Source organism: Sinohyriopsis cumingii, unplaced genomic scaffold, assembly GCF_028554795.1.
Source record: "Sinohyriopsis cumingii isolate HCF-2022 unplaced genomic scaffold, ASM2855479v2 utg002132l, whole genome shotgun sequence".
NCBI lineage: Eukaryota > Metazoa > Mollusca > Bivalvia > Unionida > Unionidae > Sinohyriopsis > Sinohyriopsis cumingii.
The window spans coordinates 148,217-176,171 of NW_028316136.1; the positions used below are offsets into that span (position 1 = coordinate 148,217).

The 27,955-nt window shown below is 38.8% G+C and overlaps 4 protein-coding genes across 4 annotated transcripts; all 4 read right to left on the reverse strand.

Annotated features, from left to right (window-relative positions):
• Nucleotides 1–1,030: 1,030 nt before the first annotated feature.
• On the reverse strand, nucleotides 1,031–3,123 carry LOC149771065 (heat shock protein 70 B2-like). The gene has a single exon (XM_089948877.1). The coding sequence runs from the start codon at nucleotides 2,993–2,995 to the stop codon at nucleotides 1,079–1,081; it is 1,917 nt and encodes a 638-aa protein (XP_089805003.1). The 5' UTR covers nucleotides 2,996–3,123; the 3' UTR covers nucleotides 1,031–1,078.
• Nucleotides 3,124–8,446: 5,323 nt separating this feature from the next.
• Nucleotides 8,447–11,015, reverse strand: LOC149771066 (heat shock protein 70 B2-like). Its single transcript, XM_089948875.1, has one exon. The coding sequence runs from the start codon at nucleotides 10,890–10,892 to the stop codon at nucleotides 8,976–8,978; it is 1,917 nt and encodes a 638-aa protein (XP_089805001.1). The 5' UTR covers nucleotides 10,893–11,015; the 3' UTR covers nucleotides 8,447–8,975.
• A 5,294-nt stretch (nucleotides 11,016–16,309) lies between these two features.
• LOC149771067 (heat shock protein 70 B2-like) lies at nucleotides 16,310–18,969 on the reverse strand. Its single transcript, XM_089948872.1, has one exon. The coding sequence runs from the start codon at nucleotides 18,753–18,755 to the stop codon at nucleotides 16,839–16,841; it is 1,917 nt and encodes a 638-aa protein (XP_089804998.1). The 5' UTR covers nucleotides 18,756–18,969; the 3' UTR covers nucleotides 16,310–16,838.
• Nucleotides 18,970–24,182: 5,213 nt separating this feature from the next.
• On the reverse strand, nucleotides 24,183–26,842 carry LOC149771068 (heat shock protein 70 B2-like). The gene has a single exon (XM_089948871.1). It carries the CDS (start codon nucleotides 26,626–26,628, stop codon nucleotides 24,712–24,714), a length of 1,917 nt encoding a protein of 638 aa, XP_089804997.1. The 5' UTR covers nucleotides 26,629–26,842; the 3' UTR covers nucleotides 24,183–24,711.
• Nucleotides 26,843–27,955: the final 1,113 nt, after the last annotated feature.

The following is a 27,955-nucleotide window of genomic DNA, read 5'->3' on the forward strand; positions in this document are numbered from 1 at the left end:
ACATTTTCATGACACCGAAAGAGTATATTCTGTCACGAAACAGACAATTAAACATTACATTTTGGTACTTCCCTAATTATATATAGATATATATATATATATATATATATATATATATATATATATATATATATATATATATATATATATATATATATATAACCGTTTGTCCAAACTTGACTCACTCTGTACTCAACCGCTCTCTCCACCCCTCACCGCTTCGTCGTGTGTTGGCCACTTCCTTGTCTTTGGAGGTAATCAATGAAAAACGAGTGTGCTTTTGTGTTGACATGAGAGAGAGAAAGAGAGAAAGAGAGAGAGAGAGGGAGATGTATACTTTAACAATTGTAGTCATATCGCTACGATGCCTGCAGTGTGGGAGTTTATAGTGATATCTAGCACTGGGGCATGATGCCACAGACGAGTGGCATCAGAGAGAGATAGAGAGATTTCAGAAATGTCGGCTGCATGTGGTGATGTGTGCATATTTAAGTGTGATTATATGCCGAAATAGGAAAAAAGTTAAACCTCCAGTCGAAAATAGCAAAGAAAAATTTAAAAGCTTTTATTAAACATTAGGCGAACATTAACACAGAATGTGTCTAACATGAATGTATAAGTATGTGGTGCCAACTAAAAGTAGTTGGGGAAAATCTAAAAATAATACACTATACAAAACGTTCGAGTAAATGAAACACGAGGTACAACAAGTAAAAATATAAAACGTAAAGATCTTAACATTCGTTAAAATATATAAAATATAACAGTAATGCACATAAAATCATGAAATTATATGCACGAATGTATAGGACATGTTACTTTAATTATACTGGCCAATGACATAATGGTAACTGGCCGCTTGCAATGACCACAGAGATTAATTGTAAACTTGTACACCACAATACCTGAGAATTCGATATTTGATAACGAATCAGTTCTATATATATAAAAAAACAGAAGTCTGTACTTCCATTTTGTTTTACGTCCAGTACAATCATATTAAATATAAAATACTTTAGCAATGTTTTCAAACTTTATCACAGTCATAACTCGTTAGATTTAGACCTTTCATCTTAGTTTAATCCATCTCCTCAACTGTGGGTCCCTGCCTGCCCTGAGATCCCTGTTGGCTAGTATGGGCGCCATATTGGGGTTGACTGCCATGTAATTTTACCATGATGGGGGAACACGTCTTCTGAACATCTTGTAACTTTTGATCAAACTCCTCTTTTTCTGCCAGAGAATTGTTGTCTAACCATTTGAGTGCCTGGTCACAAGTATCCGACACTTTCTTTTTGTCGTCTACTGATAATCTGTCTCCAGTGTCTGATACCGCCTGTTTCACGCTGAAAATGTAGTTTTCCAGAGCATTTCTAGCTGACACGCGTTCTCTCTGTTTATCGTCTTCCGCTTTGTATTTGTCGGCGTCGGCCACCATTCTGTCAATATCCTCTTTACTAAGCCGACCTCTGTCATTTGTGATTGTAATTTTGTTGGATTTGCCACTGCTCTTATCTACGGCGGAAACGTTAAGGATTCCATTAGCGTCGATGTCAAACGTTACTTCAATCTGGGGCACACCACGGGGTGCTGGTGGAATTCCAGTCAATTCAAAACGACCGAGCAAGTTATTGTCCCTTGTCATGGCCCTCTCCCCCTCGAATACTTGAATGGATACAGCCGGTTGGTTGTCGGAGTAAGTTGTGAAGACCTGCGATGTTTTGGTTGGGATTCTTGTGTTGCGCTCGATGAGCTTTGTCATTACGCCACCAGCCGTTTCGATACCAAGCGAAAGCGGAGCGACGTCCACTAGAAGCAAGTCTTTGATGGACTCGTTCTGAACACCAGTCAGGACAGCAGCTTGAACTGCAGCACCGTAAGCTACAGCCTCGTCAGGATTAATGGACTTATTCAGCTCCTTGCCGTTCATAAACTCTTGCAACAGTTTCTGCACTTTAGGAATACGGGTGGAACCACCAACAAGCACAACCTCATGGATCATAGATTTGTCCATCTTAGCGTCCCTCAAAGCTTTCTCTACGGGTTCAAGTGTACTTCGGAACAGGTCAATGCACAGCTCCTCAAATCTAGCCCTTGTAATTTTGCTGTAGAAGTCGATGCCATCGTGCAAAGAGTCAATCTCTACACTGGCCTCGGTACTGCTGGACAGAGTCCTCTTTGCACGTTCACATGCTGTGCGTAGACGCCGTAGGGCACGCGCATTCTTGGAGATGTCCTTTTTATGTTTTCTCTTGAATTCCTCTGCAAAGAAGTTAACCATTCTGTTATCAAAGTCCTCACCACCTAGATGTGTGTCTCCAGCTGTGGACCTTACCTCAAACAGGGAGCCCTCGTCAATTGTCAGAATAGATACGTCGAATGTTCCACCCCCTAAGTCAAACACAAGCACATTCATCTCTCCCTTAAGGTTCTTGTCAAGTCCATATGCCAGGGCGGCGGCTGTGGGCTCGTTGATGATTCTCAGGACATTCAAACCGGCGATAACTCCAGCGTCATTAGTGGCCCGTCTCTGTGCGTCATTGAAATAGGCTGGCACTGTAATTACAGCATCCTTGACCTTCTTACCAAGATAAGCTTCTGCCGTCTCCTTCATTTTCGTCAAAACCATAGAGCTGATCTCTTCAGGAGCAAGAACTTTGGTCTCTCCCTTGTATTCCACCTGTATCTTTGGCTTGGATTCCACATTAACAACTTTGAATGGCCAATGTTTAATATCATTTTGAACGCTCGGGTCGTCAAATCGTCGACCGATAAGTCGCTTTGCATCGAATACGGTGTTCTCAGGGTTGAGAGCAGCCTGATTTTTAGCAGCATCGCCGATCATTCTCTCCGTGTCTGTAAAAGCGACATAACTCGGTGTCGTTCTGTTTCCCTGGTCATTTGCAATAATCTCTACTTTTCCATTCTGAAAAACTCCGACACAAGAATAAGTTGTGCCCAAGTCAATACCGATAGCTGGTGCTTTTCCAGTCATTATTTCAGTCTTTTACTATTATGCGTGAAGTGCAAAGGTATCTACCCTATTTATATTCGCACTGAAATTCGCTTAGGAAGATTGTCACTGCTCTGACTTGTAACCCTTTTCTTTGTGCTCACTTTTGAATCTTGTGTGCATAGTCGAGTGGAGAGTCGGCCCGTTTATATATTACAAACTAATTAAATTCGCGAATCTTCTATAACTTTCTTGAAGCGCGTGGAGTATATATATGCCGATACACATGTGGATTTGTTTATAACAAACTGCGTCTAAAAATAGACATACATCAATGAAATGGCCTACCTTCTCTAGACGTCTGAGCCAATCGCGAAAGCTGTAGAACATTCTGTATGTTCACCATGTACAATAGGTAGTATAGAGAACCCGTTGATAATAAGGACGAAAGGCTTTCGCCAAATAGTTTTTCTGGGATGTGACTATGTAAGTTTAAGTAATACGGTTGTACATGGTGATAAAGGTCACTCGTTCATAAATTTGCAAGTTTGACCATTGGCTAAGGAATCAGATGAATCAATGCCTACGTTTTTTTAGGGGGTGAGGAGATGGGGAGCTTATCTACCAGTTTTAAACAAACAGTTAAAACTATCTTTGCTATACAGAAAATATCGTACGAAATTTAAAGTATATAAACAACTGAAATCGAGGATGTTAGCTAATGCATAAAGAAACCACTACAGTGAAATTTCCACTGACACAAGGACGAAATATGTTCACTTAGTGGTGGGGGGGATGCATATTGTTTGGGGGTTTTTTTTGTTTTTTTTGGGGGGGGGATAGGTGTTTTGTGTGGGTTTTTTTTCTTCTTCAAAATTACTACTTCATGTCAATTTTATGCCGCAAAGAAACAACCATATTCTGTATTACAACGCAGAGAAAGACTAGACCCATATCACATATTGATCTAAATTCTGATATGTATATTTTTTAGAGCTAACTTCCTCCACCCACCCATTCCATTCACTTTCTCTGTCTCTCTGGACATGAAGTTCAACCTTTCATGTAGCCGTCTTACATGGTCTTCTTACGTAGAGAGAGAGAGAGAGAGAGAGAGAGAGAGAGAGGGGGGGGAGAGAGAGAGAGAGAGGGACCAGTAGCAGTTGCACGTAGCATTATTTAGTCTATCTAGTAAGGGAGCGAAAGGGAGAGGAGACGTGGATATCATCAGCCTAATGCATCAAGAAACCGCTACACTGAAATTTCCAATGACACAAAGACGAAATATGTTCACATAGTGAGTGGGGGAGCGTGTTGTTTTTATTTGCATTTTTTTTTTGGGGGGGGGATATGTGTTTTGTGTGGGTTGTTTGTTTCTTCGGCTTTTTTTCTTTCTTCAAATTACTAATTCATGTCAATTTTATACCGCAAAGAAGAAACCATATTCTTTATTACAACGCAGAGAAAAACTACACCCATATCACATATTAATGTAAATTCTAATTTGTATATTATTTTGAGAGTTAACTTCCTCCACCCATCCATTCACTTTCTCTCACTGGACATGAAGTTCGACCTTTCATGTAGCCGTCTTACATGGTCTTCTTACAGAGAGAGAGAGAGAAAGAGAGAGAGAGAGAAAGAGAGAGACCAGTATTACTTGCACGTAGTATTATTTAGACTATTTAGTTAGGGGGCTAAACAGCGAGGGGGGAGGGGGGAGGGCATTTAAGTTGGATTGTTATTGCCGACAAGGACCTTATACGAAAAGATTACAAATAAAACAATTAATTGTCAACTGAAGCATTTATAGTGATTCATGGACCCATGAAGTAAATCTATACCAGAATTTTTAGTTTGTGCTGAAACGGACTAAGGCTGTTAATATTTTACTATTTATGCACAAATAATTTATATCGGTGTTGGGGGAGCGTGGTGGGTTGTTTACATACATATATATATATATATATATATATATATATATATATATATATATATATATATATATATATATATATATATATATATATATATATATATATATATATATATAACGAACTGATTATGTTTTTTATTCCTATTAGTATGGGACATATCGGCACACATAGGCAGTGAGTAACAGTCAGCCTCATCATGCCCCATTTGAAGAGGGAACTGTACTTTATAATGTGGACTGCACCTCACCCAAAAATAACACACATACAGGCTTACATACACACATAATACATTACATGCACACAATTTTATAAATGCTTTTCTCCGTCTTCCATCGAAATGTAGAGAAATCTTCTGATGTGGACGTTTTGGTCTTTTCTTCCGTCATTATATTCCTGTTCTTTTCTTTACTTTTTCATCACAACAACTCCTATATATTAATTAATCATTCTTTCCTCGCAGAACAAACACCAGAAAGAGTGGCAGACAATAAGAAAGAAAAAACCTTCACAATAAAGGCCAGTGAACGAGTTTTCTAGTTATCCCCTTGCTTTCAAAACAAGCGTTTCATTACAGTGCACCCATCCGTCTGTACTATTGTAATTTTCTTGAACACGTCTACACCAATAAATCTTGACACACTCAGCTTGGGTGAATGATAATTCTTTGGGTGTAGATTGTGCCTTCACTTTGGAATGCTTTCTTCTCCCTTCCTCCATGTGGTGAAAGGCTGGGGGGGGGGGGTTGTAGATAAGTCTCAGACAAGTTATTTTCCTCACTTGTCTGAGAAATAGCATGCGCAATAGGTGAACCAACTGTCAACACATATCAGACTAGACCAGCAAGTTGTACTCCACCTTTTTATTTATTTATTTATTTATTTATTTATTTATTTTATTTTCATCTGGGTTTTTAACGGTGATATTGTGACACTCTCTCAATATCTCCCCGTCTGTCCCTCCATCCGCCTGCTTGTTACCACGCCTCGTAAACCACTAGATGGAAATTCGTGAACCATTGGAAATCTGTTGCCAAAGTAATCTTCTGCAAGACAGGTATCATATTTGATTAATTCCCCAGGAATTACTGCAATAGGCTCAGATGTACAGATATTTAAATTCCTGTGTCATTTTTCTAATTATCAATGTGTATACCATTCCTCTAACCAATTTTTATTCCTATGTCTGGTTATCTGACCTCTGTTCTTACTTTCTGTCTTTCTTTCCCCAGTATATATCTATTAATCTGACAAGGAGAGAATTGGCAAACATCTTGTCAAGGAACTAGCATGTATCTTTCTTTAATCTTTATTTGTTTTCCTTCCTTTCTGCCTGTCTTACCGACAATCTTCTACTCTATTTATCGGTCTACATGCTTTGCAGCAAGTTCTAAACAGTCATAGGTGGTTATAAACAGTAGTCGAATACTGTCCTCTAATGTTCCTGGGATCAGTGCCGGACGATACATTAAGCACGCTAAGCACGTGCTTATGGGCATCAACCCAACAGGGGCACCAGAAAAAAATCAAATTAATTGTTGACTATAAAATGGAATGAATTATATATGGCCATTTCGATCTGCATGTTAGGGTATGTTGATTTGGAATGACGACAACACTGGTATTGTCTAACCTTATTAGCTTTTATCGTTTTTTCTTTCTTTTCTCGTTGGTTTGTTCTTTTTTTTTTGTTTGTTTGTTCTTGTCTTTTATGTTTTTGTGACCTTCATATATTGTAGGAGTGGTTGGGGTGGGGCATAATACTTTCAATGATAGTGCCCTGCAAGACCTTATTCCGACAACACCTGAGATTTATTAGAGAACAGCGAACACGCAGCATGCATCTATGTTTTCGTGTATGTATCCATCTTTCTGTCGGTCTGCCTTTATTTGTCTTCAAACATGTCTATCGGCAGATCTATCTATTCGTCTGTCTGACAATTTTCCACCCGTGTAGATCTGTCAATAGGAAAAGAAAGTATTTATCATAACCGTCCAATCAAATATGCAGCGATGCTTAAAATTATTTTGATATTAACCTCGCTGTAGTTTGTAGTTTTCTGTCTAAAGTATTCGACATACCACAAATGAAACATTCATGAGACCCCACACGTTGAATTTGCCCGTTCATTGGATTTAGCTGGCAGAGTATAGTACATGTGGGGCACTCAAAACCAATTAGTAAATTACTGAATTACCAACACTAATTACAAAGATAACAAATTTCGCTCAATTTTTGTATTGAGCAAAATGTTATTTTATTAACTGGCTAAAAAATCCAACATAGCGAAAGAGATGGATAATAATTTCGCAAATCTTTGTGTGAGAACAGATTTAACAGTGGTAATATTTTTAAAATGTGCATAAATATCTTAATTGGCTAGGGGGTTTTGTTTTCTCTTTCCTCTCGACTTGTCCGCGTCCCTGATTTTAATTATGAAAAAGTTAGTACTTAAACGTAACTATTAGCGACAAAAGGCAGCACTGAGTGAGATTAGGCTGTGGCACTGAATAGATTTCTTTTAGGTACTAACTTTCTCGCATCGTACATCATCAAGTGTTAGCAGTGTCCTTTCTGATATCACTTAGTGCAGTGTGCTAATTTTATAGAGATCACGTTAATATCGTGATTCGTACGTTGTGCAAATTTTGCAAATCAATTTTACTCCAATACCGAGTTCTTGAAGGTAACACCATCAGTATCGGTGTGGAATCATACATGTTTCAAGACTGGAGTTCTTCAAGATAAAAACAGATTTGTATTGGTGTGAAATCATAAATGTTCAATGACTGGAGTTCATGAAGATAAAAATAGGTCTGTATCGGTTTGTAATCATAAATGTTTAAAGAAGCGATACATACTTTGTTGTTAAGGTGTATCATTCAGTTGAGCATTTGTGAAAGATTGTATCGTTCCTGTTGTTTATGGAACAGTTGATACGCACGGTGGAGGTGTGGGATAGGCGGTATAATTTCAAGACCTACTGGAAAACAAATCGACACATTTTCATGACACCGAAAGAGTATATTCTGTCACGAAACAGACAATTAAACATTACATTTTGGTACTTCGCTAATTATATATATATATATATATATATATATATATATATATATATATATATATATATATATATATATATATATATATATATATATATATATATATAAAACCGTTTGTCCAAACTTGACTCACCCTGTACTCAACCGCGCTCTCCACCCCTCACCGCTTCGTCGTGTGTTGGCCACTTCCTTGTCTTTGGAGGTAATCAATGAAAAACGAGTGTGCTTTTGTGTTGACACGAGAGAGAGAAAGTGAGAAAGAGAGAGAGAGGGAGATGTATACTTTAACAATTGTAGTCATATCGCTACGATGCCTGCAGTGTGGGAGTTTATAGGGATATCTAGCACTGGGGCATGATGCCACAGACGAGTGGCATCAGAGAGAGAGATAGAGAGATTTCAGAAATGTCGGCTGCATGTGGTGATGTGTGCATATTTAAGTGTGATTATATGCCGAAATAGGAAAAAAGTTAAACCTCCAGTCGAAAATAGCAAAGAAAAATTTAAAAGCTTTTATTAAACATTAGGCGAACATTAACACAGAATGTGTCTAACATGAATGTATAAGTATGTGGTGCCAACTAAAAGTAGTTGGGGAAAATCTAAAAATAATACACTATACAAAACGTTCGAGTAAATGAAACACGAGGTACAACAAGTAAATATATGAAACGTAAAGATCTTAACATTCGTTAAAATATATAAAATATAACAGTAATGCACATAAAATCATGAAATTATATGCACGAATGTATAGGACATGTTACTTTAATTATACTGGCCAATGACATAATGGTAACTGGCCGCTTGCAATGACCACAGAGATTAATTGTAAACTTGTACACCACAATACCTGAGAATTCGATATTTGATAACGAATCAGTTCTATATATATAAAAAAACAGAAGTCTGTACTTCCATTTTGTTTTACGTCCAGTACAATCATATTAAATATAAAATACTTTAGCAATTTTTTCAAACTTTATCACAGTCATAACTCGTTAGATTTAGACCTTTCATCTTAGTTTAATCCATCTCCTCAACTGTGGGTCCCTGCCTGCCCTGAGATCCCTGTTGGCTAGTATGGGCGCCATATTGGGGTTGACTGCCATGTAATTTTACCATGATGGGGGAACACGTCTTCTGAACATCTTGTAACTTTTGATCAAACTCTTCTTTTTCTGCCAGAGAATTGTTGTCTAACCATTTGAGTGCCTGGTCACAAGTATCCGACACTTTCTTTTTGTCGTCTACTGATAATCTGTCTCCAGTGTCTGATACCGCCTGTTTCACGCTGAAAATGTAGTTTTCCAGAGCATTTCTAGCTGACACGCGTTCTCTCTGTTTATCGTCTTCCGCTTTGTATTTGTCGGCGTCGGCCACCATTCTGTCAATATCCTCTTTACTAAGCCGACCTCTGTCATTTGTGATTGTAATTTTGTTGGATTTGCCACTGCTCTTATCTACGGCGGAAACGTTAAGGATTCCGTTAGCGTCGATGTCAAACGTTACTTCAATCTGGGGCACACCACGGGGTGCTGGTGGAATTCCAGTCAATTCAAAACGACCGAGCAAGTTATTGTCCCTTGTCATGGCCCTCTCCCCCTCGAATACTTGAATGGATACAGCCGGTTGGTTGTCGGAGTAAGTTGTGAAGACCTGCGATGTTTTGGTTGGGATTCTTGTGTTGCGCTCGATGAGCTTTGTCATTACGCCACCAGCCGTTTCGATACCAAGCGAAAGCGGAGCGACGTCCACTAGAAGCAAGTCTTTGATGGACTCGTTCTGAACACCAGTCAGGACAGCAGCTTGAACTGCAGCACCGTAAGCTACAGCCTCGTCAGGATTAATGGACTTATTCAACTCCTTGCCGTTCATAAACTCTTGCAACAGTTTCTGCACTTTAGGAATACGGGTGGAACCACCAACAAGCACAACCTCATGGATCATAGATTTGTCCATCTTAGCGTCCCTCAAAGCTTTCTCTACGGGTTCAAGTGTACTTCGGAACAGGTCAATGCACAGCTCCTCAAATCTAGCCCTTGTAATTTTGCTGTAGAAGTCGATGCCATCGTGCAAAGAGTCAATCTCTACACTGGCCTCGGTACTGCTGGACAGAGTCCTCTTTGCACGTTCACATGCTGTGCGTAGACGCCGTAGGGCACGCGCATTCTTGGAGATGTCCTTTTTATGTTTTCTCTTGAATTCCTCTGCAAAGAAGTTAACCATTCTGTTATCAAAGTCCTCACCACCTAGATGTGTGTCTCCAGCTGTGGACCTTACCTCAAACAGGGAGCCCTCGTCAATTGTCAGAATAGATACGTCGAATGTTCCACCCCCTAAGTCAAACACAAGCACATTCATCTCTCCCTTAAGGTTCTTGTCAAGTCCATATGCCAGGGCGGCGGCTGTGGGCTCGTTGATGATTCTCAGGACATTCAAACCGGCGATAACTCCAGCGTCATTAGTGGCCCGTCTCTGTGCGTCATTGAAATAGGCTGGCACTGTAATTACAGCATCCTTGACCTTCTTACCAAGATAAGCTTCTGCCGTCTCCTTCATTTTCGTCAAAACCATAGAGCTGATCTCTTCAGGAGCAAGAACTTTGGTCTCTCCCTTGTATTCCACCTGTATCTTTGGCTTGGATTCCACATTAACAACTTTGAATGGCCAATGTTTAATATCATTTTGAACGCTCGGGTCGTCAAATCGTCGACCGATAAGTCGCTTTGCATCGAATACGGTGTTCTCAGGGTTGAGAGCCGCCTGATTTTTAGCAGCATCGCCGATCATTCTCTCCGTGTCTGTAAAAGCGACATAACTCGGTGTCGTTCTGTTTCCCTGGTCATTTGCAATAATCTCTACTTTTCCATTCTGAAAAACTCCGACACAAGAATAAGTTGTGCCCAAGTCAATACCGATAGCTGGTGCTTTTCCAGTCATTATTTCAGTCTTTTACTATTATGCGTGAAGTGCAAAGGTATCTACCCTATTTATATTCGCACTGAAATTCGCTTAGGAAGATTGTCACTGCTCTGACTTGTAACCCTTTTCTTTGTGCTCACTTTTGAATCTTGTGTGCATAGTCGAGTGGAGAGTCGGCCCGTTTATATATTACAAACTAATTAAATTCGCGAATCTTCTATAACTTTCTTGAAGCGCGTGGAGTATATATATGCCGATACACATGTGGATTTGTTTATAACAAACTGCGTCTAAAAATAGACATACATCAATGAAATGGCCTACCTTCTCTAGACGTCTGAGCCAATCGCGAAAGCTGTAGAACATTCTGTATGTTCACCATGTACAATAGGTAGTATAGAGAACCCGTTGATAATAAGGACGAAAGGCTTTCGCCAAATAGTTTTTCTGGGATGTGACTATGTAAGTTTAAGTAATACGGTTGTACATGGTGATAAAGGTCACTCGTTCATAAATTTGCAAGTTTGACCATTGGCTAAGGAATCAGATGAATCAATGCCTACGTTTTTTTAGGGGGTGAGGAGATGGGGAGCTTATCTACCAGTTTTAAACAAACAGTTAAAACTATCTTTGCTATACAGAAAATATCGTACGAAATTTAAAGTATATAAACAACTGAAATCGAGGATGTTAGCTAATGCATAAAGAAACCACTACAGTGAAATTTCCACTGACACAAGGACGAAATATGTTCACTTAGTGGTGGGGGGGATGCATATTGTTTGGGGTTTTTTTTTGTTTTTTTTGGGGGGGGGATAGGTGTTTTGTGTGGGTTTTTTTTCTTCTTCAAAATTACTACTTCATGTCAATTTTATGCCGCAAAGAAACAACCATATTCTGTATTACAACGCAGAGAAAGACTAGACCCATATCACATATTGATCTAAATTCTGATATGTATATTTTTTAGAGCTAACTTCCTCCACCCACCCATTCCATTCACTTTCTCTGTCTCTCTGGACATGAAGTTCAACCTTTCATGTAGCCGTCTTACATGGTCTTCTTACGTAGAGAGAGAGAGAGAGAGAGAGAGAGAGAGAGAGAGAGAGAGAGAGAGGGGGAGAGAGAGAGAGAGAGAGGGACCAGTAGCAGTTGCACGTAGCATTATTTAGTCTATCTAGTAAGGGAGCGAAAGGGAGAGGAGACGTGGATATCATCAGCCTAATGCATCAAGAAACCGCTACACTGAAATTTCCAATGACACAAAGACGAAATATGTTCACATAGTGAGTGGGGGAGCGTGTTGTTTTTATTTGCATTTTTTTTTGGGGGGGGGGATATGTGTTTTGTGTGGGTTGTTTGTTTCTTCGGCTTTTTTTCTTTCTTCAAATTACTAATTCATGTCAATTTTATACCGCAAAGAAGAAACCATATTCTTTATTACAACGCAGAGAAAAACTACACCCATATCACATATTAATGTAAATTCTAATTTGTATATTATTTTGAGAGTTAACTTCCTCCACCCATCCATTCACTTTCTCTCACTGGACATGAAGTTCGACCTTTCATGTAGCCGTCTTACATGGTCTTCTTACAGAGAGAGAGAGAGAAAGAGAGAGAGAGAGAAAGAGAGAGACCAGTATTACTTGCACGTAGTATTATTTAGACTATTTAGTTAGGGGGCTAAACAGCGAGGGGGGAGGGGGGAGGGCATTTAAGTTGGATTGTTATTGCCGACAAGGACCTTATACGAAAAGATTACAAATAAAACAATTAATTGTCAACTGAAGCATTTATAGTGATTCATGGACCCATGAAGTAAATCTATACCAGAATTTTTAGTTTGTGCTGAAACGGACTAAGGCTGTTAATATTTTACTATTTATGCACAAATAATTTATATCGGTGTTGGGGGAGCGTGGTGGGTTGTTTACATACATATATATATATATATATATATATATATATATATATATATATATATATATATATATATATATATATATATATATATAACGAACTGATTATGTTTTTTATTCCTATTAGTATGGGACATATCGGCACACATAGGCAGTGAGTAACAGTCAGCCTCATCATGCCCCATTTGAAGAGGGAACTGTACTTTATAATGTGGACTGCACCTCACCCAAAAATAACACACATACAGGCTTACATACACACATAATACATTACATGCACACAATTTTATAAATGCTTTTCTCCGTCTTCCATCGAAATGTAGAGAAATCTTCTGATGTGGACGTTTTGGTCTTTTCTTCCGTCATTATATTCCTGTTCTTTTCTTTACTTTTTCATCACAACAACTCCTATATATTAATTAATCATTCTTTCCTCGCAGAACAAACACCAGAAAGAGTGGCAGACAATAAGAAAGAAAAAACCTTCACAATAAAGGCCAGTGAACGAGTTTTCTAGTTATCCCCTTGCTTTCAAAACAAGCGTTTCATTACAGTGCACCCATCCGTCTGTACTATTGTAATTTTCTTGAACACGTCTACACCAATAAATCTTGACACACTCAGCTTGGGTGAATGATAATTCTTTGGGTGTAGATTGTGCCTTCACTTTGGAATGCTTTCTTCTCCCTTCCTCCATGTGGTGAAAGGCTGGGGGGGGGGGTTGTAGATAAGTCTCAGACAAGTTATTTTCCTCACTTGTCTGAGAAATAGCATGCGCAATAGGTGAACCAACTGTCAACACATATCAGACTAGACCAGCAAGTTGTACTCCACCTTTTTATTTATTTATTTATTTATTTATTTTATTTTCATCTGGGTTTTTAACGGTGATATTGTGACACTCTCTCAATATCTCCCCGTCTGTCCCTCCATCCGCCTGCTTGTTACCACGCCTCGTAAACCACTAGATGGAAATTCGTGAACCATTGGAAATCTGTTGCCAAAGTAATCTTCTGCAAGACAGGTATCATATTTGATTAATTCCCCAGGAATTACTGCAATAGGCTCAGATGTACAGATATTTAAATTCCTGTGTCATTTTTCTAATTATCAATGTGTATACCATTCCTCTAACCAATTTTTATTCCTATGTCTGGTTATCTGACCTCTGTTCTTACTTTCTGTCTTTCTTTCCCCAGTATATATCTATTAATCTGACAAGGAGAGAATTGGCAAACATCTTGTCAAGGAACTAGCATGTATCTTTCTTTAATCTTTATTTGTTTTCCTTCCTTTCTGCCTGTCTTACCGACAATCTTCTACTCTATTTATCGGTCTACATGCTTTGCAGCAAGTTCTAAACAGTCATAGGTGGTTATAAACAGTAGTCGAATACTGTCCTCTAATGTTCCTGGGATCAGTGCCGGACGATACATTAAGCACGCTAAGCACGTGCTTATGGGCATCAACCCAACAGGGGCACCAGAAAAAAATCAAATTAATTGTTGACTATAAAATGGAATGAATTATATATGGCCATTTCGATCTGCATGTTAGGGTATGTTGATTTGGAATGACGACAACACTGGTATTGTCTAACCTTATTAGCTTTTATCGTTTTTTCTTTCTTTTCTCGTTGGTTTGTTCTTTTTTTTTTGTTTGTTTGTTCTTGTCTTTTATGTTTTTGTGACCTTCATATATTGTAGGAGTGGTTGGGGTGGGGCATAATACTTTCAATGATAGTGCCCTGCAAGACCTTATTCCGACAACACCTGAGATTTATTAGAGAACAGCGAACACGCAGCATGCATCTATGTTTTCGTGTATGTATCCATCTTTCTGTCGGTCTGCCTTTATTTGTCTTCAAACATGTCTATCGGCAGATCTATCTATTCGTCTGTCTGACAATTTTCCACCCGTGTAGATCTGTCAATAGGAAAAGAAAGTATTTATCATAACCGTCCAATCAAATATGCAGCGATGCTTAAAATTATTTTGATATTAACCTCGCTGTAGTTTGTAGTTTTCTGTCTAAAGTATTCGACATACCACAAATGAAACATTCATGAGACCCCACACGTTGAATTTGCCCGTTCATTGGATTTAGCTGGCAGAGTATAGTACATGTGGGGCACTCAAAACCAATTAGTAAATTACTGAATTACCAACACTAATTACAAAGATAACAAATTTCGCTCAATTTTTGTATTGAGCAAAATGTTATTTTATTAACTGGCTAAAAAATCCAACATAGCGAAAGAGATGGATAATAATTTCGCAAATCTTTGTGTGAGAACAGATTTAACAGTGGTAATATTTTTAAAATGTGCATAAATATCTTAATTGGCTAGGGGGTTTTGTTTTCTCTTTCCTCTCGACTTGTCCGCGTCCCTGATTTTAATTATGAAAAAGTTAGTACTTAAACGTAACTATTAGCGACAAAAGGCAGCACTGAGTGAGATTAGGCTGTGGCACTGAATAGATTTCTTTTAGGTACTAACTTTCTCGCATCGTACATCATCAAGTGTTAGCAGTGTCCTTTCTGATATCACTTAGTGCAGTGTGCTAATTTTATAGAGATCACGTTAATATCGTGATTCGTACGTTGTGCAAATTTTGCAAATCAATTTTACTCCAATACCGAGTTCTTGAAGGTAACACCATCAGTATCGGTGTGGAATCATACATGTTTCAAGACTGGAGTTCTTCAAGATAAAAACAGATTTGTATTGGTGTGAAATCATAAATGTTCAATGACTGGAGTTCATGAAGATAAAAATAGGTCTGTATCGGTTTGTAATCATAAATGTTTAAAGAAGCGATACATACTTTGTTGTTAAGGTGTATCATTCAGTTGAGCATTTGTGAAAGATTGTATCGTTCCTGTTGTTTATGGAACAGTTGATACGCACGGTGGAGGTGTGGGATAGGCGGTATAATTTCAAGACCTACTGGAAAACAAATCGACACATTTTCATGACACCGAAAGAGTATATTCTGTCACGAAACAGACAATTAAACATTACATTTTGGTACTTCGCTAATTATATATATATATATATATATATATATATATATATATATATATATATATATATATATATATATATATATATATATATAAAACCGTTTGTCCAAACTTGACTCACCCTGTACTCAACCGCGCTCTCCACCCCTCACCGCTTCGTCGTGTGTTGGCCACTTCCTTGTCTTTGGAGGTAATCAATGAAAAACGAGTGTGCTTTTGTGTTGACACGAGAGAGAGAAAGTGAGAAAGAGAGAGAGAGGGAGATGTATACTTTAACAATTGTAGTCATATCGCTACGATGCCTGCAGTGTGGGAGTTTATAGGGATATCTAGCACTGGGGCATGATGCCACAGACGAGTGGCATCAGAGAGAGAGATAGAGAGATTTCAGAAATGTCGGCTGCATGTGGTGATGTGTGCATATTTAAGTGTGATTATATGCCGAAATAGGAAAAAAGTTAAACCTCCAGTCGAAAATAGCAAAGAAAAATTTAAAAGCTTTTATTAAACATTAGGCGAACATTAACACAGAATGTGTCTAACATGAATGTATAAGTATGTGGTGCCAACTAAAAGTAGTTGGGGAAAATCTAAAAATAATACACTATACAAAACGTTCGAGTAAATGAAACACGAGGTACAACAAGTAAATATATGAAACGTAAAGATCTTAACATTCGTTAAAATATATAAAATATAACAGTAATGCACATAAAATCATGAAATTATATGCACGAATGTATAGGACATGTTACTTTAATTATACTGGCCAATGACATAATGGTAACTGGCCGCTTGCAATGACCACAGAGATTAATTGTAAACTTGTACACCACAATACCTGAGAATTCGATATTTGATAACGAATCAGTTCTATATATATAAAAAAACAGAAGTCTGTACTTCCATTTTGTTTTACGTCCAGTACAATCATATTAAATATAAAATACTTTAGCAATTTTTTCAAACTTTATCACAGTCATAACTCGTTAGATTTAGACCTTTCATCTTAGTTTAATCCATCTCCTCAACTGTGGGTCCCTGCCTGCCCTGAGATCCCTGTTGGCTAGTATGGGCGCCATATTGGGGTTGACTGCCATGTAATTTTACCATGATGGGGGAACACGTCTTCTGAACATCTTGTAACTTTTGATCAAACTCTTCTTTTTCTGCCAGAGAATTGTTGTCTAACCATTTGAGTGCCTGGTCACAAGTATCCGACACTTTCTTTTTGTCGTCTACTGATAATCTGTCTCCAGTGTCTGATACCGCCTGTTTCACGCTGAAAATGTAGTTTTCCAGAGCATTTCTAGCTGACACGCGTTCTCTCTGTTTATCGTCTTCCGCTTTGTATTTGTCGGCGTCGGCCACCATTCTGTCAATATCCTCTTTACTAAGCCGACCTCTGTCATTTGTGATTGTAATTTTGTTGGATTTGCCACTGCTCTTATCTACGGCGGAAACGTTAAGGATTCCGTTAGCGTCGATGTCAAACGTTACTTCAATCTGGGGCACACCACGGGGTGCTGGTGGAATTCCAGTCAATTCAAAACGACCGAGCAAGTTATTGTCCCTTGTCATGGCCCTCTCCCCCTCGAATACTTGAATGGATACAGCCGGTTGGTTGTCGGAGTAAGTTGTGAAGACCTGCGATGTTTTGGTTGGGATTCTTGTGTTGCGCTCGATGAGCTTTGTCATTACGCCACCAGCCGTTTCGATACCAAGCGAAAGCGGAGCGACGTCCACTAGAAGCAAGTCTTTGATGGACTCGTTCTGAACACCAGTCAGGACAGCAGCTTGAACTGCAGCACCGTAAGCTACAGCCTCGTCAGGATTAATGGACTTATTCAACTCCTTGCCGTTCATAAACTCTTGCAACAGTTTCTGCACTTTAGGAATACGGGTGGAACCACCAACAAGCACAACCTCATGGATCATAGATTTGTCCATCTTAGCGTCCCTCAAAGCTTTCTCTACGGGTTCAAGTGTACTTCGGAACAGGTCAATGCACAGCTCCTCAAATCTAGCCCTTGTAATTTTGCTGTAGAAGTCGATGCCATCGTGCAAAGAGTCAATCTCTACACTGGCCTCGGTACTGCTGGACAGAGTCCTCTTTGCACGTTCACATGCTGTGCGTAGACGCCGTAGGGCACGCGCATTCTTGGAGATGTCCTTTTTATGTTTTCTCTTGAATTCCTCTGCAAAGAAGTTAACCATTCTGTTATCAAAGTCCTCACCACCTAGATGTGTGTCTCCAGCTGTGGACCTTACCTCAAACAGGGAGCCCTCGTCAATTGTCAGAATAGATACGTCGAATGTTCCACCCCCTAAGTCAAACACAAGCACATTCATCTCTCCCTTAAGGTTCTTGTCAAGTCCATATGCCAGGGCGGCGGCTGTGGGCTCGTTGATGATTCTCAGGACATTCAAACCGGCGATAACTCCAGCGTCATTAGTGGCCCGTCTCTGTGCGTCATTGAAATAGGCTGGCACTGTAATTACAGCATCCTTGACCTTCTTACCAAGATAAGCTTCTGCCGTCTCCTTCATTTTCGTCAAAACCATAGAGCTGATCTCTTCAGGAGCAAGAACTTTGGTCTCTCCCTTGTATTCCACCTGTATCTTTGGCTTGGATTCCACATTAACAACTTTGAATGGCCAATGTTTAATATCATTTTGAACGCTCGGGTCGTCAAATCGTCGACCGATAAGTCGCTTTGCATCGAATACGGTGTTCTCAGGGTTGAGAGCCGCCTGATTTTTAGCAGCATCGCCGATCATTCTCTCCGTGTCTGTAAAAGCGACATAACTCGGTGTCGTTCTGTTTCCCTGGTCATTTGCAATAATCTCTACTTTTCCATTCTGAAAAACTCCGACACAAGAATAAGTTGTGCCCAAGTCAATACCGATAGCTGGTGCTTTTCCAGTCATTATTTCAGTCTTTTACTATTATGCGTGAAGTGCAAAGGTATCTACCCTATTTATATTCGCACTGAAATTCGCTTAGGAAGATTGTCACTTCTCTGACTCGTAACCCTTTTCTTTGTGCTCACTTTTGAATCTTGTATGCATAGTCGAGTGGAGAGTCGGCCCGTTTATATATTACAAACTAATTAAATTCGCGAATCTTCTATAACTTTCTTGAAGCGCGTGGAGTATATATATGCGATATACATGTGGATTTGTTTATAACAAACTGCGTCTAAAAATAGACATATATCACTGAAATGGCCTACCTTCTCTAGACGTCTGAGCCAATCGCGAAAGCTGTAGAACATTCTGTATGTTCACCATGTACAATAGGTAGTATAGAGAACCCGTTGATAATAAGGACGAAAGGCTTTTGCCAAATAGTTTTTCTGGGATGTGACTATGTAAGTTTAAGTAATACGGTTGTACATGGTGATAAAGGTCACTCGTTCATAAATTTGCAAGTTTGACCATTGGCTAAGGAATCAGATGAATCAATGCCTACGTTTTTTTAGGGGGTGAGGAGATGGGGAGCTTATCTACCAGTTTTAAACAAACAGTTAAAACTATCTTTGCTATACAGAAAATATCGTACGAAATTTAAAGTATATAAACAACTGAAATCGAGGATGTTAGCTTATGCATAAAGAAACCACTACAGTGAAATTTCCACTGACACAAGGACGAAATATGTTCACTTAGTGGTGGGGGGGATGCATATTGTTTGGTTTTTTTTTGTTTTTTTTTTGGGAGGGGATAGGTGTTTTGTGTGGGTTTTTTTTCTTCTTCAAAATTACTACTTCATGTCAATTTTATGCCGCAAAGAAACAACCATATTCTGTATTACAACGCAGAGAAAGACTAGACCCATATCACATATTGATCTAAATTCTGATATGTATATTTTTTAGAGCTAACTTCCTCCACCCACCCATTCCATTCACTTTCTCTGTCTCTCTGGACATGAAGTTCAACCTTTCATGTAGCCGTCTTACATGGTCTTCTTACGTAGAGAGAGAGAGAGAGAGAGAGAGAGGGGGAGAGAGAGAGAGAGAGGGACCAGTAGTAGTTGCACGTAGCATTATTTAGTCTATCTAGTAAGGGAGCGAAAGAGAGAGGAGACGTGGATATCATCAGCCTAATGCATCAAGAAACCGCTACACTGAAATTTCCAATGACACAAAGACGAAATATGTTCACATAGTGAGTGGGGGAGCGTGTTGTTTTTATTTGCATTTTTTTTGGGGGGGGGGGAGGGTGAATATGTGTTTTGTGTGGGTTGTTTGTTTCTTCGGCTTTTTTTCTTTCTTCAAATTACTAATTCATGTCAATTTTATACCGCAAAGAAGAAACCATATTCTTTATTACAACGCAGAGAAAAACTACACCCATATCACATATTAATGTAAATTCTAATTTGTATATTATTTTGAGAGTTAACTTCCTCCACCCATCCATTCACTTTCTCTCACTGGACATGAAGTTCGACCTTTCATGTAGCCGTCTTACATGGTCTTCTTACAGAGAGAGAGAGAGAGAAAGAGCGAGAGAGAAGGAGAGAGACCAGTATTACTTGCAAGTAGTATTATTTAGACTATTTAGTTAGGGGGCTAAACAGCGAGGGGGGAGGGGGGAGGGCATTTAAGTTGGATTGTTATTGCCGACAAGGACCTTATACGAAAAGATTACAAATAAAACAATTAATTGTCAACTGAAGCATTTATAGTGATTCATGGACCCATGAAGTAAATCTATACCAGAATTTTTAGTTTGTGCTGAAACGGACTAAGGCTGTTAATATTTTACTATTTATGCACAAATAATTTATATCGGTGTTGGGGGAGCGTGGTGGGTTGTTTACATATATATATATATATATATATATATATATATATATATATATATATATATATATATATATATATATATATATATATATATATAACGAACTGATTATGTTTTTTATTCCTATTAGTATGGGACATATCGGCACACATAGGCAGTGAGTAACAGTCAGCCTCATCATGCCCCATTTGAAGAGGGAACTGTACTTTATAATGTGGACTGCACCTCACCCAAAAATAACACACATACAGGCTTACATACACACATAATACATTACATGCACACAATTTTATAAATGCTTTTCTCCGTCTTCCATCGAAATGTAGAGAAATCTTCTGATGTGGACGTTTTGGTCTTTTCTTCCGTCATTATATTCCTGGTCTTTTCTTTACTTTTTCATCACAACAACTCCTATATATTAATTAATCATTCTTTCCTCGCAGAACAAACACCAGAAAGAGTGGCAGACAATAAGAAAGAAAAAACTTTCGCAATAAAGGCCAGTGAACGAGTTTTCTAGTTATCCCCTTGCTTTCAAAACAAGCGTTTCATTACAGTGCACCCATCCGTCTGTACTATTGTAATTTTCTTGAACACGTCTACACCAATAAATCTTGACACACTCAGCTTGGGTGAATGATAATTCTTTGGGTGTAGATTGTGCCTTCACTTTGGAATGCTTTCTTCTCCCTTCCTCCATGTGGTGAAAGGCTGGGGGGGGGGGTTGTAGATAAGTCTCAGACAAGTTATTTTCCTCACTTGTCTGAGAAATAGCATGCGCAATAGGTGAACCAACTGTCAACACATATCAGACTAGACCAGCAAGTTGTACTCCACCTTTTTATTTATTTATTTATTTAATTATTTATTTATTTTATTTTCATCTGGGTTTTTAACGTTGATATTGTGACACTCTCTCAATATCTCCCCGTCTGTCCCTCCATCCGCCTGCTTGTTACCACGCCTCGTAAACCACTAGATGGAAATTCGTGAACCATTGGAAATCTGTTGCCAAAGTAATCTTCTGCAAGACAGGTATCATATTTGATTAATTCCCCAGGAATTACTGCAATAGGCTCAGATGTACAGATATTTAAATTCCTGTGTCATTTTTCTAATTATCAATGTGTATACCATTCCTCTAACCAATTTTTATTCCTATGTCTGGTTATCTGACCTCTGTTCTTACTTTCTGTCTTTCTTTCCCCAGTATATATCTATTAATCTGACAAGGAGAGAATTGGCAAACATCTTGTCAAGGAACTAGCATGTATCTTTCTTTAATCTTTATTTGTTTTCCTTCCTTTCTGCCTGTCTTACCGACAATCCTCTACTCTATTTATCGGTCTACATGCTTTGCAGCAAGTTCTAAACAGTCATAGGTGGTTATAAACAGTAGTCGAATACTGTCCTCTAATGTTCCTGGGATCAGTGCCGGACGATACATTAAGCACGCTAAGCACGTGCTTATGGGCATCAACCCAACAGGGGCACCAGAAAAAAATCAAATTAATTGTTGACTATAAAATGGAATGAATTATATATGGCCATTTCGATCTGCATGTTAGGGTATGTTGATTTGGAATGACGACAACACTGGTATTGTCTAACCTTATTAGCTTTTATCGTTTCTTCTTTCTTTTCTCGTTGGTTTGTTCTTTTTTTTTGTTTGTTTGTTCTTGTCTTTTATGTTTTTGTGACCTTCATATATTGTAGGAGTGGTTGGGGTGGGGCATAATACTTTCAATGATAGTGCCCTGCAAGACCTTATTCCGACAACACCTGAGATTTATTAGAGAACAGTGAACACGCAGCATGCATCTATGTTTTCGTGTATGTATCCATCTTTCTGTCGGTCTGCCTTTATTTGTCTTCAAACATGTCTATCGGCAGATCTATCTATTCGTCTGTCTGACAATTTTCCACCCGTGTAGATCTGTCAATAGGAAAAGAAAGTATTTATCATAACCGTCCAATCAAATATGCAGCGATGCTTAAAATTATTTTGATATTAACCTCGCTGTAGTTTGTAGTTTTCTGTCTAAAGTATTCGACATACCACAAATGAAACATTCATGAGACCCCACACGTTGAATTTGCCCGTTCATTGGATTTAGCTGGCAGAGTATAGTACATGTGGGGCACTCAAAACCAATTAGTAAATTACTGAATTACCAACACTAATTACAAAGATAACAAATTTCGCTCAATTTTTGTATTGAGCAAAATGTTATTTTATTAACTGGCTAAAAAATCCAACATAGCGAAAGAGATGGATAATAATTTCGCAAATCTTTGTGTGAGAACAGATTTAACAGTGGTAATATTTTTAAAATGTGCATAAATATCTTAATTGGCTAGGGGGTTTTGTTTTCTCTTTCTTCTCGACTTGTCCGCATCCCTGATTTTAATTATGAAAAAGTTAGTACTTAAACGTAACTATTAGCGACAAAAGGCAGCACTGAGTGAGATTAGGCTGTGGCACTGAATAGATTTCTTTTAGGTACTAACTTTCTCGCATCGTACATCATCAAGTGTTAGCAGTGTCCTTTCTGATATCACTTAGTGCAGTGTGCTAATTTTATAGAGATCACGTTAATATCGTGATTCGTACGTTGTGCAAATTTTGCAAATCAATTTTACTCCAATACCGAGTTCTTGAAGGTAACACCATCAGTATCGGTGTGGAATCCTACATGTTTCAAGACTGGAGTTCTTCAAGATAAAAACAGATTTGTATTGGTGTGAAATCATAAATGTTCAATGACTGGAGTTCATGAAGATAAAAATAGATCTGTATCGGTTTGTAATCATAAATGTTTAAAGAAGCGATACATACTTTGTTGTTAAGGTGTATCATTCAGTTGTGCATTTGTGAAAGATTGTATCGTTCCTGTTGTTTATGGAACAGTTGATACGCACGGTGGAGGTGTGGGATAGGCGGTATAATTTCAAGACCTACTGGAAAACAAATCGACACATTTTCATGACACCGAAAGAGTATATTCTGTCACGAAACAGACAATGAAACATTACATTTTGGTACTTCCCTAATTATATATATATATATATATATATATATATATATATATATATATATATATATATATATATATATATATATATATATATATATATATATATATATATATAACCGTTTGTCCAAACTTGACTCACTCTGTACTCAACCGCTCTCTCCACCCCTCACCGCTTCGTCGTGTGTTGGCCACTTCCTTGTCTTTGGAGGTAATCAATGAAAAACGAGTGTGCTTTTGTGTTGACATGAGAGAGAGAAAGAGAGAAAGAGAGAGAGAGAGGGAGATGTATACTTTAACAATTGTAGTCATATCGCTACGATGCCTGCAGTGTGGGAGTTTATAGTGATATCTAGCACTGGGGCATGATGCCACAGACGAGTGGCATCAGAGAGAGAGATAGAGAGATTTCAGAAATGTCGGCTGCATGTGGTGATGTGTGCATATTTAAGTGTGATTATATGCCGAAATAGGAAAAAAGTTAAACCTCCAGTCGAAAATAGCAAAGAAAAATTTAAAAGCTTTTATTAAACATTAGGCGAACATTAACACAGAATGTGTCTAACATGAATGTATAAGTATGTGGTGCCAACTAAAAGTAGTTGGGGAAAATCTAAAAATAATACACTATACAAAACGTTCGAGTAAATGAAACACGAGGTACAACAAGTAAAAATATAAAACGTAAAGATCTTAACATTCGTTAAAATATATAAAATATAACAGTAATGCACATAAAATCATGAAATTATATGCACGAATGTATAGGACATGTTACTTTAATTATACTGGCCAATGACATAATGGTAACTGGCCGCTTGCAATGACCACAGAGATTAATTGTAAACTTGTACACCACAATACCTGAGAATTCGATATTTGATAACGAATCAGTTCTATATATATAAAAAAACAGAAGTCTGTACTTCCATTTTGTTTTACGTCCAGTACAATCATATTAAATATAAAATACTTTGGCAATTTTTTCAAACTTTATCACAGTCATAACTCGTTAGATTTAGACCTTTCATCTTAGTTTAATCCATCTCCTCAACTGTGGGTCCCTGCCTGCCCTGAGATCCCTGTTGGCTAGTATGGGCGCCATATTGGGGTTGACTGCCATGTAATTTTACCATGATGGGGGAACACGTCTTCTGAACATCTTGTAACTTTTGATCAAACTCCTCTTTTTCTGCCAGAGAATTGTTGTCTAACCATTTGAGTGCCTGGTCACAAGTATCCGACACTTTCTTTTTGTCGTCTACTGATAATCTGTCTCCAGTGTCTGATACCGCCTGTTTCACGCTGAAAATGTAGTTTTCCAGAGCATTTCTAGCTGACACGCGTTCTCTCTGTTTATCGTCTTCCGCTTTGTATTTGTCGGCGTCGGCCACCATTCTGTCAATATCCTCTTTACTAAGCCGACCTCTGTCATTTGTGATTGTAATTTTGTTGGATTTGCCACTGCTCTTATCTACGGCGGAAACGTTAAGGATTCCGTTAGCGTCGATGTCAAACGTTACTTCAATCTGGGGCACACCACGGGGTGCTGGTGGAATTCCAGTCAATTCAAAACGACCGAGCAAGTTATTGTCCCTTGTCATGGCCCTCTCCCCCTCGAATACTTGAATGGATACAGCCGGTTGGTTGTCGGAGTAAGTTGTGAAGACCTGCGATGTTTTGGTTGGGATTCTTGTGTTGCGCTCGATGAGCTTTGTCATTACGCCACCAGCCGTTTCGATACCAAGCGAAAGCGGAGCGACGTCCACTAGAAGCAAGTCTTTGATGGACTCGTTCTGAACACCAGTCAGGACAGCAGCTTGAACTGCAGCACCGTAAGCTACAGCCTCGTCAGGATTAATGGACTTATTCAGCTCCTTGCCGTTCATAAACTCTTGCAACAGTTTCTGCACTTTAGGAATACGGGTGGAACCACCAACAAGCACAACCTCATGGATCATAGATTTGTCCATCTTAGCGTCCCTCAAAGCTTTCTCTACGGGTTCAAGTGTACTTCGGAACAGGTCAATGCACAGCTCCTCAAATCTAGCCCTTGTAATTTTGCTGTAGAAGTCGATGCCATCGTGCAAAGAGTCAATCTCTACACTGGCCTCGGTACTGCTGGACAGAGTCCTCTTTGCACGTTCACATGCTGTGCGTAGACGCCGTAGGGCACGCGCATTCTTGGAGATGTCCTTTTTATGTTTTCTCTTGAATTCCTCTGCAAAGAAGTTAACCATTCTGTTATCAAAGTCCTCACCACCTAGATGTGTGTCTCCAGCTGTGGACCTTACCTCAAACAGGGAGCCCTCGTCAATTGTCAGAATAGATACGTCGAATGTTCCACCCCCTAAGTCAAACACAAGCACATTCATCTCTCCCTTAAGGTTCTTGTCAAGTCCATATGCCAGGGCGGCGGCTGTGGGCTCGTTGATGATTCTCAGGACATTCAAACCGGCGATAACTCCAGCGTCATTAGTGGCCCGTCTCTGTGCGTCATTGAAATAGGCTGGCACTGTAATTACAGCATCCTTGACCTTCTTACCAAGATAAGCTTCTGCCGTCTCCTTCATTTTCGTCAAAACCATAGAGCTGATCTCTTCAGGAGCAAGAACTTTGGTCTCTCCCTTGTATTCCACCTGTATCTTTGGCTTGGATTCCACATTAACAACTTTGAATGGCCAATGTTTAATATCATTTTGAACGCTCGGGTCGTCAAATCGTCGACCGATAAGTCGCTTTGCATCGAATACGGTGTTCTCAGGGTTGAGAGCCGCCTGATTTTTAGCAGCATCGCCGATCATTCTCTCCGTGTCTGTAAAAGCGACATAACTCGGTGTCGTTCTGTTTCCCTGGTCATTTGCAATAATCTCTACTTTTCCATTCTGAAAAACTCCGACACAAGAATAAGTTGTGCCCAAGTCAATACCGATAGCTGGTGCTTTTCCAGTCATTATTTCAGTCTTTTACTATTATGCGTGAAGTGCAAAGGTATCTACCCTATTTATATTCGCACTGAAATTCGCTTAGGAAGATTGTCACTTCTCTGACTCGTAACCCTTTTCTTTGTGCTCACTTTTGAATCTTGTATGCATAGTCGAGTGGAGAGTCGGCCCGTTTATATATTACAAACTAATTAAATTCGCGAATCTTCTATAACTTTCTTGAAGCGCGTGGAGTATATATATGCGATATACATGTGGATTTGTTTATAACAAACTGCGTCTAAAAATAGACATATATCACTGAAATGGCCTACCTTCTCTAGACGTCTGAGCCAATCGCGAAAGCTGTAGAACATTCTGTATGTTCACCATGTACAATAGGTAGTATAGAGAACCCGTTGATAATAAGGACGAAAGGCTTTTGCCAAATAGTTTTTCTGGGATGTGACTATGTAAGTTTAAGTAATACAGTTGTACATGTGATAAATGTCACTCGTTCATAAATTTGCAAGTTTGACCATTGGCTAAGGAATCAGATGAATCAATGCCTACGTTTTTTTAGGGGGTGGGGAGATGGGGAGCTTATCTACCAGTTTTAAACAAACAGTTAAAACTATCTTTGCTATACAGAAAATATCGTACGAAATTTAAAGTATATAAACAACTGAAATCGAGGATGTTAGCTAATGCATAAAGAAACCACTACAGTGAAATTTCCACTGACACAAGGACGAAATATGTTCACTTAGTGGTGGGGGGGATGCATATTGTTTGGTTTTTTTTGGGTTTTTTTTGGGGGGGATAGGTGTTTTGTGTGGGTTTTTTTTCTTCTTCAAAATTACTACTTCATGTCAATTTTATGCCGCAAAGAAACAACCATATTCTGTATTACAACGCAGAGAAAGACTAGACCCATATCACATATTGATCTAAATTCTGATATGTATATTTTTTAGAGCTAACTTCCTCCACCCACCCATTCCATTCACTTTCTCTGTCTCTCTGGACATGAAGTTCAACCTTTCATGTAGCCGTCTTACATGGTCTTCTTACGGAGAGAGAGAGAGAGAGAGAGAGAGAGAGAGAGAGGGGGAGAGAGAGAGAGAGAGAGGGACCAGTAGTAGTTGCACGTAGCATTATTTAGTCTATCTAGTAAGGGAGCGAAAGAGAGAGGAGACGTGGATATCATCAGCCTAATGCATCAAGAAACCGCTACACTGAAATTTCCAATGACACAAAGACGAAATATGTTCACATAGTGAGTGGGGGAGCGTGTTGTTTTTATTTGCAATTTTTTTTTAGGGGTGGGGGTGGGAATATGTGTTTTGTGTGGGTT